General features: G+C 43.8%; 1 protein-coding gene across 1 annotated transcript in view; it reads right to left on the bottom strand.

Annotated features, from left to right (window-relative positions):
* Positions 1–1944: 1944 nt before the first annotated feature.
* Positions 1945–12500, bottom strand: part of dlc (deltaC) — a 12656-nt gene continuing 2100 nt past the window's right edge. The window contains 6 exon segments of the mRNA XM_068716600.1: positions 1945–2542; positions 3262–3352; positions 3640–4378; positions 9251–9467; positions 9584–9753; positions 11200–11391. Coding sequence (XP_068572701.1) covers positions 2537–2542; positions 3262–3352; positions 3640–4378; positions 9251–9467; positions 9584–9753; positions 11200–11391 — 1415 coding nt within the window. The 3' untranslated portion in view covers positions 1945–2536.

The following is a 12500-nucleotide window of genomic DNA, read 5'->3' as shown; positions in this document are numbered from 1 at the left end:
CATTGTGTGTGTGTGTGTGTGTGTGTGTGTGTTTGTTTAACGGTCTGACATGTGGCAGCAGCTACTCATTAACCAGGAGACTCTGTATCAATTAACAAAACATTGATATTCTGAATGGAGAAAGGGAAAGGAGAGAAAACAGACAAAGTTAGTGACAACAGAGCAGGTGTCGACCTCCAGGTCTGGAGAGAGAAGCCAATGCTTACTGTAAATGCTTACTGTAAATGCTTACTGTAACATGTTGGTTGCCTCAAAATGACTTGGTGAGTGTTCGGTTGTACTTAGCTCCACCCTCTTGTTTTAACTCTAACTGCAAAAAAACAAACCAGGACGGCGTGACGGCCAAAAGGCTGAACTTGAGACTTCAAAATCGCATAGTCCACAAACCAATGTGTGACCTCACTGTGTCTACATCCACTTCTCATATCCGGTCTGTGGAACAGAGGGAGAAAGCCCAAGAAAGATAAAGAAGCCTGATATATCGTCCTCCTCTGTGCCGTAGAGCTCCATTACATTCACATCAATGAGCCGCAGTCGGTGACACGGTCCTTCATTACCATCAGCACCTGGATAACACCTATAGATACCACCGATGTGAAGCCGTGCTCCCAAATGTGTCCAGTGGCCACTGGCGGTATTGCAACCCCCAAAAAAAAAATCTGCCTGCAGCTCATAGACCACTGCTGTAAAAGAGACACCTCCAACTATGACATCATCACAAGTTTAAGTTCATGAGCAGAGCAGGAACTCATATACGGACATTCAAATCCTGGACATTGGCAAACATGCCAGGTGAGAAATTCTCATTGGACTGCAGGTGCTATCGTAAGGTCCGGTTTCCGGTTCTCGTTTTACATCCCTGGTTTGGATCCGCACATGAGATTTGACAAGACAAGTGTAGAACATGTTGTATCCCTGGAGTTGTTCCGGGTAAAATGAAGTGATGATGTGCCCCGACACACAAACGAAAGCCTCCCATTCAGTGCTTCATCATATCACATGTGAGGTGTGTTCACAGAGCATTGGTGCTGTGAGAGCTGAGAGACACTAAACACAAGAAACCATGTGAACACAAGGCGTTATTTTCCAAAATTTATTTATGAAAAAATATATTTCTTCATTCTGACAACAGGCACATTAACATAGACATATATATACAATTCTCTTTCATAAATACAAACTTATTTACAAAAGGCAAAATTAAATAGAACAGCTATCTTCTGGAGGTTATGTACACATTGCATTGTTTTCTTAAATTAACGAAGATAGCACAAAGACACGACTACACATATTTTTGGTATCATAAGGAGTGAAAAAAGAAGAAATTAAAAAACAACTCTCTTTGGAGCCCTTCACTGTTGTACAAGTTTCTCTTTTTTTTTGCAAATATAAATAGAAAAACCCTGATCTGTGACTGACAGGCTGAGCCTTGGGAATGTTGCAGAACACCAGCTGGTGTCTTTACCGTCTTCCTGTTTACGTGTAGTGACAGCAGTGGTTAGTGAAGGCAGCATGAGGGAGAAAAGGCAGCAGCTTTCTCTTTGATTCATAGAAAAATAAACTTTGAGAATGTACTAAAACGGGAAGAACACAAGAATGCATCACGGTAGAATCGTTTTGATCTGTAAGATGAACCCAGCTTGGCTGGCTCTTCATCCAGACTGAGACGAGTTTAACTTTTCCTTTCTATCTAATCTCAAAGGTAGATTATCACTTCCATGATCATCACAACGTGTAGGAAACATTTGGTTGTTGATAGAGGTACAAAGTCCCCGTGATTAAGCCGAAAGATAACGTAGACTGGGATTAGAATCAGGGGTGTGAATAGTACACATGGTGGGTCTAAAAATACATCAGCGGTTCACAGGACTCCAGAGGAGTTGAATGAGGAACTCTGCATCCTGGGTCCTGTTGCAGTTTTCCATAAGAAGAGGCACTTCAGAGTTTCTTTCTTTTTTACAGGCCACCGTGTGATTCTTCAGCAAAACAATTAAATATAAAAGGACGGAGCGAAAACATTGTCCTGTTCAGCTTTCAAAAGGAAACATGTTCAGGTTGTTTGACGTGAAATAAATGAACAACCCGCCTCCCGCTCCCGTCAGCAGGTACTCTGACGATTTGATTGACGCATCATACTGTGACATTATACGGGAGGCGCTAAGGCACCGGGTTCTCCTATTGGTGGACACTTCCAATTCTTTTAGTCCTCTCAATCACATTTGATCTACAGAAGAGTCAGATATACGGACAGAAATATTATATTAAGATTTAAAGTATAAAAAAAGATAAATAGTGCAAATGACGCCAGATATTCGCTCTTCCTCTTTCCTCTCCTTTGTTCTTTCTTTCTTAACAGATTAATTGTCATCCATACATTGTCAATATTGAAGCAGAAAACAATGAAAAAAGAAGTCCTTTCTTTTAGTTTCTTTCTGTTGAGCAGCAGAAATAAATATTAAATAAAATAAAGTGTGTGGAATAGATCCTCTGGGTGAAAACCTGTCAAGCCTTCAGCGTAAACGTTCCCCGGCGGAGGTTAAACCTGAGAACGAGACAGATTTACAGCAGTTAGTCAGCATCGATGGCACGGCTTCTCTGGGTCCCAAAACACAAACCAAAACAGAAATATCATTTATGAAACAGGACGATGCATTTGGAATAAGACTGACTTCCTACAAACCCCAATATGGAGCAGATAAACTGTCACTCCTCACCACACATGACTTTAAATGAAGTCCGATGTATTTTTCCAATAGATATGAATACATATCTAGAGGTTAACTCAACATGAGACTGTTTCAGTATCTAAAGTCCTAAAACTCTCAATATTAGCACTATTATCAGACCACAGTACACTTGGCTTGATAATTAACAGCGTCGGCAACAAACACCACGGTGATTTATGACGGTACGGACGTCTGCAGCGCACAACAACACAACTGTTCCTGGCATCGTCCGACTTGACCGTCGTCTACTTATGTGTAGATTTAAATTCAAACTTTTGATAAGAGACCCAGTGTGCTGATTGTTAAAACAACAACGTGATTTATTCTTTAAGAATCTTATTCTCATGGTGAATATTTACTGGACTTTTTCAATAAATTTTTCTGGAGGGAACAACGTGTTAGCATCATGCTTTATAACTAACTTTTTATCCATTCAAAGTGCGCCAAACCAGAGGTGTGATCCGCCTCTTAAGGACCATATATGGAACATATATACATGCACTCTGCATATGTGTGTTGGTAAATGTGTCCTCACCTCAGTGGCAAACACACACTGCTCCATCTGCTCTGGGATGATGAACACCGGGTGATACAGGCTGTCCTTGATGGACGAGTCACACTTCTGACTGTTAGAGAGAGAGAGAGAGAGAGAGAGAGAGAGAGAGAGAGAGAGAGAGAGAGAGAGAGAGAGAGAGAGAGAGAGAGAGAGAGATGGTTGGTACAGCGGCAATAACCAAAGATGTAAACAGAAATGCTCTGTGGAGGAGAACGACCTCTGGAGCGATCAGATAACAGGCAGACATGCTGCGACTCGTCTGCACAGAACAGACGAGATTTCACAGAAGGAAATATTAAAAAGGACGACAGCATGAACAGACAATGAGAGCCATTAAAACCATCATCAGGTTCTTACAGGTCAAACTTGTTCCTGGCCAGGCGCTGCTCGTCGTTCGCCAGGTTACAGTCGGCCATTTTGTTTTTAAAGACGGCCATGTTGTCGCCGCCGTTCTCCACCAGCGCTGCGTCCTTATTGGACACTTTAAGCTGCCCCCCCGGGATGAGGAAGGCCTCCTTCTCTCTCAGGCTACACAGCGGCGCTCCCGGCAAGCCCCCGTTGTAGGGCCCCCCCCCACCGATCACCGCGTTGCGGTTGTTCACCGTATCCAGGTCGTTCTTCACCGACGCGGTAATGCCCGTCAGCTCCCTGCCCCAGCGGAGCTGACGCAGAATGTGGATGGCGGCGAAAACCAGCAGGGTCAGCGTCACCAGGCCGAGGGCAACGGCGGCAATCAGAGCAGAAGGGGCGTCGACGTTCCCCGGCGGTCTTGTGGTCGGCATGCCGACGGAGTACTCGCAGCGTGCGCCCATGAAGCCCGGTGGACACTGGCACACGGGGCCGGTGAAGTGGGTGTAACACGCGCCGCCGTTGTCGCAGGGGAACTGGTCGCAGGGGCTGGTGCGCATGGAGCAGTCCTTGCCGGTGAAGCCGAGTGTGCACGTGCAGGCGAAGTCGTTGACGCCGTCGACGCAAGTGCCCGCGTTGCGGCAGGGGTTGCCGGCGCAGTCGTCCACGTTGGTCTCGCAGCGAGAGCCGGTGAAGCCGGCGCGACAGCGACACATGACGCGCTTACCGAGGTCCAAACACTGAGCGCCTACGGAGAGAAAGACACAGGAAGGTGTTTAGTGAAAACACACCTGGAAGACCGACGGTTATTAACTGTCAGAGCAAAGTGATGGACAGGAAGATCTGATCACATTATACAAAGATGTACGGCTTATGTTTTACCACATTATAGGTCTGGTTCAGCAGAATCAAATCAAGACAAATTATAGAGCTCACAATAAATCACTGAAGCAACGACAGAATATCCACCTAATGAAATGATAAACTGTAGTAAAATGTATCAGTAACAAGTAAGTATTGTTAAGTCTCTAGAGCAGTAAGTATCTCACACGAATCACAGGAAATAAAGAGTGGTTGTTAGCTTGTGGTGAAATACTCTGTGGGTTGCAGGAATGTGGACTAGTTATCTTTAAATAAATATTATTTCATCAATGTGGACAACATTACCCAGTGACACATAGATGTTAATGGGTGAATCATGTGCATATCTGCTGAATTAGATCTGATGTTTACCGGTCATGAAGTAGCAGCAAGTGAACTGAAAAAAAGAGGACCAAGAATGGAGCCTTGGGGGACACCAGAGTGTCAGTACAGACTTAATATATAGTGTAATCAAGCGCATCAAGAACTGCGTTTCTGTTTGAAGAACACCAAAGTCATGAGCTGATTACATCTGTAAGAGTTAAGATAAGTAACGTTGGATTAAAGAAAAGGTTATTTTCTTTGGCTTATACGAGAGGTTGATGATCGCAAACACATTGAATAACTCACAATCTTCAAAGCACTTTACTCCTCTACGCATTACGAAGACAAGAAGGCGCTCATAACAAAAGACTCCATCTGGACAGAGCGGAGACAGGAAGACACCACGCGTATGACATCACTTCCTTCCAGCAGACGACGCTCACCAGGAGAGAAATGTGTGAGTGATTAGAAACATCCTGAGGAGAGGTTTTCCACCGCATGAAGGGTTTACTGTACAATATTTGTCAATTAGGACGAGGATTTACAGACTCTCTCTCTTCATTGTTGCGATTATTTTGTTAAATCTTGCAAACCAAGACCATCTGTTTAGCAGGTAGTGAAGGAGAAAAGGAAAGGACCCGAGGACCCGAGGACCGAGCTTCTGGAGACGTTTAAATGGGACCTGTAGGTGAAGCTCAAACTACAGGCTACACACAGTTAGACAGACTTGGCTCCATGTTTGGTTGCTCTGTGCGGTCGATGTGTTGCAACACTGCAAAAAAAACAACAACCACTCAGCAGTTATGAGGGTCTATTTTCTCTCGCTGTCGGGCTCGCTGAGAGCCAGGAATGATTGCAGATCACAGATAAGCAGGCGGCGGTTTCTACACGCTAATGAGGACCTGAGGGACAGCTGACTGCTGAACTGGGACCTATAGAGATTACGACTCTATGGTAATTGTAACATTCAGTGATAAAGGTTTTTTTTCTGTGATGCCAGTTCTGTCCGTGGAGCCGTCTGATCCTGATTATCTGTCGGTTTGACCCAGCTGGATGATGAACAAAGTCTGGAAGTCCATCTGCATCCTTTTACTTTATAAAACTCCATGTAGGTCTTTTGTTCTTTTGAAATCCTGTGAGTAACTAATATAAAATAAAATCTACTAATAATATCTGTCCTTCCTGATGAAGACGCTGTAAAAACTTCCCCATTCCTGAAGATTTAACATCAGCGTTTCTGCTCTTTTTAAAATCCTGTTTACTACAACTCCTTCAGTTAGCTGTTGGACATTTTCCAAACCATATTCTCTTTCACAATGCTGTGATCATCAACCTGTAGAGACTCGCAGCTTGTTGCTGATAGCTGATCCATTACACCAAATGTTATGCTGAAAACAACAAAATCCTTTTAATATTTCTGAATTTCGATCTGCACGGTGCTTTTAATGAGCTGGTAGGAAAATCCGACGTCCCAGACGACTCGGAGCATTCATCAGAAAATAAAAGCCACTACAACCGTGCAGCGCGGATGATCTGAGAAGGATTGGAAGGACTGAGAGTTTGCATATTTTTAAACTGATAAAATCAGTGTTGACTATGATGGAGCATCACTCTGCAGCCAGTTTCAAGCCTCTGCAAGGTGATGAAACAAACGAAGTGAAAGTAATGGTCGCCTGGAAGAAAGGAATTTAAAGTTAAGTTAAAGCGGGATGCATGTTTTGGAAAATGTTCGTAAAGAGAAGGTAGTTGTAGTTAATGAGGTAAACATGCGTACACAGTGAGGTGCAACGGGCTAGGTGATCTTGTAAAATCATTTTGGCACACGAGAGGAGCAGGCATTTCAAGATTTCAAGTCAGCCCGGCGCTGACTGCAGCATCGGGCTGAAAAAACGCTGCCAGCGCTGGATTCCTGCCAGAGACGAGTGCAACCAGGTAGAGAGCGGCAGACTGGAGGTCTGAGAGTCTCCAGGGCTACCGCTGAAAACAAGCTTGTTTACGACGGCAACAATGAGGACGAACATGTTCGGGTTGTCAGACAGAAGAAGATAAGACAGTCAAGAGGCTCCTACGTGACGATCGAGGAGTTAATCTGCCCTCTGACACACACACAAATATCTGATGTGAGGCTCTTAACCAAAACATCATCTCTCTGCATATAGCCACTTATGTCAATTTGAAACAATTATCAAAGCGAGTGAATCTGTACGGAATTAGAGCTGACTATTTGAGTTCCAACTTAAAGCAAGTAATGTAAAACTCTACTCATTTGGGTCATTTCCCTTTCATAAATGTCCGTCATTCTTCATCAGCCAAAACATAATTAACTCAGTTCAGCTGCTTGTATCCCCTCTAGTGGTGCAACGGATCATAAAGGTCACGGTTCGGATCGGATTGCTGATCCATATTGGCAGGTACAGGTCCCTTTGTTGTTTGATCGTAGCAGCTGGTCTACGAGGATCCAGACTGCAAGTCAGTGTAAACCACCAAAAATCCTACTTCTTACTTTGTTGTAGTAAGTTACACACAATTCAAATGATAAAGAAATAAAAGATTGTGTTTCATTGATTAAAACAAATCTTCTCATTAGTAGTTTTGATGATGTATTATAAGCTGCTTATAGCTAGTGTTAACAGCTCATAATTCATCTCTAATATCTAGTTATGTTTCAAACAACTGGATTCATTCAAGTTTCTCACCAACACTATATTTTACGAGATCACACGTGAACACATCATGGTAACGTTATAATTTACTTTGGCTTAATACTCATTTTCACTGAGCAGAGATCAGAGATCAGAGACTAGAGAAGCATACATGATGTCCTGATCTCATATTTGACTGAACATTGGTGGATAACGATCATCAGCAAAACTTTATTTCACACTGTGATGGTTAATGTTAAACTGTGTGATGGTTAACGTTAAACTGTGTAGCTAATCAGCGGTTCTGTTATTAAATACTGCTACGACAGATGACGTGCCTGTTAGCTGTGACAGTAACCTACAGCACAACATGTCTGCAGAAAGTGCCCGTAACAAAAAAATTCAAACTTTTGATAATTTATGATTAATTAGTTAGGAAGTCTAAGTTATGTTAAGTTCAAATATACGACCATTTCACAGACCAACTTTCTTTCTATCTGTATGTTACAATATTAGAGTTTATCTTTAGTATTTAGTAGTTAGTATTAAGACTGCACTGCATCCTGAGCTTCTATACTAATGCAAACAATGTTCCTCTGTCTTTCAGACGTTGCCAAAGAGTTTGTTTGTATGAAAAGTTTTTCCACTGAGACAGTCTTGAATTTACCTCCAGCCTGTGTCTGGATCAACGGTGGTGTTCCACAGGGCTCAACTCTTGGGCCACTTATCTTGTATAACGTCGCCAGTAAATATCTCTATATGCAGACGACATACAACTGTAAATCTGTGCTTCCCCCGATGATGCCAGCTCACTAAATCCATTAGGTTCCTTTAGGATCAAATAAGGAACGTATCGCAAACCCAACAGTGTACAATCATCTCTGAGTTTGAGCCATGAGAGAAAAATATTCTGTAGTAACTCTGCACCCTCTATCTATTTTAGAAACAATAACAAAAGACCACATGTGCCTGTTTTAGTCCAACAAGTAATTCAAGTTTTACTGTCATGAAGTAGTTGTTGAAGATTAAAACTCAAATGCTGTGGTTGTTCCCTTTGAATACACCCCTTTGTTGTGGCATCAGTTGATCATTACACCAGCTTGTTCTTATATAGTTTGACATCGATGTATAAGGGTTAGGGTTAGGGTCACCCTGTGACTCCACTGTGATGCTGTTTATTGCTACACAAAAATCTACCCTTAAACACAATTCAAATAAATAAGCAAAAACAGGACAAAAACATCTCGTAAACAACCATCAAGCTGCACGGCAAAACAGCCCAAATCTTTAGATCAAAATCTGGAGCCGCTTCACTGGGACTGATTACAGGAAGTAAACGCTGAACTTCCAGAAAGTCCCCAACTATCAGAGACCAGCCGCCTCCATTGAGCTCCAGAACCCGTTTGTTTGTTGGTTTCTTTCTCCTCACAAATCAAAAGGTGTTGCTGTCGCTTTGTGGCTTCTGTAAAAATGCAACTTAAAAGGCTGTTCCAAAAAAAAAAATTGTGTTTTTGAAATCATACACAATATGTGCGCCATGTTGTTATTCTTATTCACAGGATCAGTCCCACAAACCCTCACTGACAAACAACTGAAATGCAGGAAATGATGTCACAGATTTCCTCCCAGACTAAAGGAAGACGGACTGGATTTGGGGGTTTGGTGCAGCTGGTTCATGACGCCACTTTTGTATTATGTTCTTGCAAAAGTGATCAAATCTGCGGCTCTGCAAACTTTCTTTGAGTGTTCACTTATCTTTTCACTTTCATAAACTCTGCAGGAAAGGTTCATACCGTTAGCGCAGGGGTTGCTGCTGCATCTGTCGATCCTCTTCTCGCAGTTGGAGCCCGTGTACCCGGGCGGGCAGCGGCAGCTGTACCCGCCAGCCACGTTTTCGGAGCAGGTTCCTCCGTTAAAACACGGCCCGTCTGCGCACGTCATAGCACTGATCTCGCAGTTCTTCCCGTAGAAGCCCTGAGGGCATTCGCACGAATAATCGTTCTCCAAATCCTGGAGGAAAGACGGGAGGAGAAAGCAGGGTGAGGAGGTGAAGACTTCTCCGCTCTAAAGCAGTAAACTTTAGTAGTAAAACTACAGCGTCATCAGATCCGGTGGAGTCGACTTACTTTGCAGCTGCCGCCGTTCTTGCAGGGGTTGCTGTCGCACTCGTTGGTCTCGATCTCGCAGTTCTTGCCAGTGAACCCGGGCCTGCAGGTGCACGTATAGCTGCCCTGGCCGGTGTTGGTGCACGAAGCATCGTTCCGGCACGGCTTGTGGTTGGTGCAGTAGTTCAGGTCTGAGGTTTAAACACAGGACGAGAGTAACAGAACGCTTTGGTTAAAGAACCAACTGAAGCGGAGTCAGCTACAACATGAGCCACAAATGTCTTTACATGGTATTAATTCAGATTTAAACTCCTGTTCTTGTAAGTTATCAAGACATTTATGAAGACGAAGGCTTACTATGTAGTCTAAATACTTTTAAATGATTTCAGAATAAAGGAAAAGAAGCAGGTTGTCAAACACTAGATCATGTAAATGTCATTGAGTGGTGGTACATAATTATTATTTTTTTCTTGCGAAAAGTTTGTTTTGTAAGTAGGGCAAACGTTCTGTAGCAATGGTTCTACTAAGGGATGAGAAAACGACAATATAATATTGTAGACGGTGTGTTGTCTCAAGAAATGAAGACGAGATATTTGCAAGGAAAGGAGGGAGTTTGGTGCAGGTTGTGTAAAACACAAATTAATTATCAAGAGTTTGTGTTTTCTATTTCTGCATGGAAATCTCGGATTTCAAAATCAAAACTTGACTTTGCCTGTTTTGTAGCAGCAAGGTGACCACTACTAAAGAAAGCTTTTCACCGCTACACTTTACAACCACATTCTGCAAAGTGGTCCCAAACCTGAGGAAAAACCATCTGAATATCCAAAGTTGTTCTTGTCCAGCTTACATGGACACATCTTGATGGTTTCTCAAGATTTGTAAAAGGTTTGCTGGTCCAGGTTCCCAGATGTCCAGCGCCAGATATCCCTACCGCCTTAAACGTCACCAGAACATCTGAACATTCTGTCAGCTTTCACGGTGTTGTTCATCTGCACACACTGCTGCGGCTTACTGTTACCCTGTTTATCTTTCAGTTCCTTAATAATTAACGAGGCAATATAATAATAATAAACCTGCAGTGCACTGCTGCAGGTGAGTAAAACAACACAGTAATGCGATCGTTCACAGATTAAACAGAGGGGAGAAAAAACAATGGTGTGAAAATGTGAATTTGGAACGAAGCTGTCCCACACACAGCTGTGAGTTCTCAGTCAACCACTACAATCAGGGAGAGGACATCAAATCAGAAGGCTTGTTTTTGGAAAATGTTTAAAAAAGATGTAAAACATTTGAGCTAAAAACATGCAAAACAAACAATGGGATCCCTTATTTTTGGTTTACAAGCCCTTTTAGTCATTAACATCTGAATGAATATTAATTCATGTTGTCAATATATTGATATAACTACATACTGGTAATTTGAAGGCTGGCTTGCTAAGCGCTGAACTGACTGATTTGTAGGTCAGTGGTCCCGTGTGTGCTTTAGCAGCGGGTAAACAACATTCAGTCATCATCTGTGTCTAACTTGAAATGCTCCTGTTGTGTCCTAAACATGACGTGTGTGTGTGTGTGTGTGTGTGTGTGTGTGTGCGTGTGTGTGTTTTTGGGGTGAGCCGTTGGATGAACCAGGAACCCACCTTGGTCACAGTACAGGCCTCCCCATCCCTCCTGGCAGTTGCACTGCCAGGGCTGCTGGCAGGTCCCGTGGAGGCAGCCGGGGTGTCGGGCGCACTCGTCGCAGCGCTCGCCCTGCCAGCCCTGCCGGCACACACACTCCCCGGGAGACTCGCAGAAGCCGTGCTCCACACTGCACCCCGCTGCACAGATGGCTGATGGGAGGAAGAGAGGGAAGTCAAAGGAAGAGAGGGAAAGGGAGAAAGGGGGAGAAAACAAGAGAGAATATTACTATGAGTGCATGTGTGTCTCATGTTCTTCGTTCCAATCACAAAACAACCCCCCCCTCCCCTCTCAGGGCCTCTCACACACACACACACACACACACACACACACACACACACACACACACACACACCCCTTCAAGTGCTTGTTAAGTACTGAACGAAGCAGCTGGCCCACACAACAAAAGCAACACATGCCGTCTCTTTTCACGCACGGCAGCGCACATTAAGCTCCTGCGCGTGTCCCTGTTAAAACGTGCAGACCGGGGGCCTAACGGGGCCCCGACTGTTGAGCTAAAAACAAAAGGAACAGACCCCAGAGCCAACACACACACACACACACACACACACACACACACACACACGGGGGAAAAAACTGAATCTCTTAAGATCTTTTTTTTGTCGTCCACAGCCACCAGGAGAAGCAATGGCATTGACGACTGCTTGACTTCACAATTTCAAGGCCATTGGACAAAAAAAATGAAGCGCCAAGGGTCCCATTCTTCACCCCCCCCCCCCCCCCCCCCTCACACACACACACGCACACACACACACACACACACACCACCACCACCTCCCTCCCAATCTGAAGAAACGTTAGGATAAAAAGAGGGGGAGGAGATCAGGAAGAGAGGTCACAATGCTGTTCAAAAGAGAAACACTTTACGGACACGTCTGGCGCTCTATTGCAGCAACGCTGAACTCAACCTGTCACTCATGTGGTTGGCTGCTACAACGTTTCACTCTTATACTAATTTAAAATGAGCTTCACTGCTGAAACCCTTCTCAAGACGTTCTGTACAAAGTCTTAAACTCATTGCTGCGCTCCACAGACGATACGTCCATTCAGGAATATTATAGGACTGTTTACAAATATCCAAGAGATATTATAGGTCATAGAAAAAGGTTTCAGTGTCTTACAGTCACTTTGAGTTCACTATTAGGTGGTGAAGACACACATGTTACCCTTAATGTCATTTTACAACAACACGGCGATGCCTTTAAGGACCATTCGGGTGTTTCTGAGGCAGCTTTCATCC

This window comes from Cebidichthys violaceus, unplaced genomic scaffold, assembly GCF_023349555.1.
Source record: "Cebidichthys violaceus isolate CVI_PGR_0920_01 unplaced genomic scaffold, fCebVio1.0.p SCAF_1, whole genome shotgun sequence".
NCBI classification, from domain to species: Eukaryota; Metazoa; Chordata; class Actinopteri; order Perciformes; family Stichaeidae; genus Cebidichthys; species Cebidichthys violaceus.
The sequence above is the reverse complement of the archived record's forward strand: the minus strand, read 5'-3'. Positions and strand labels throughout refer to the sequence as shown.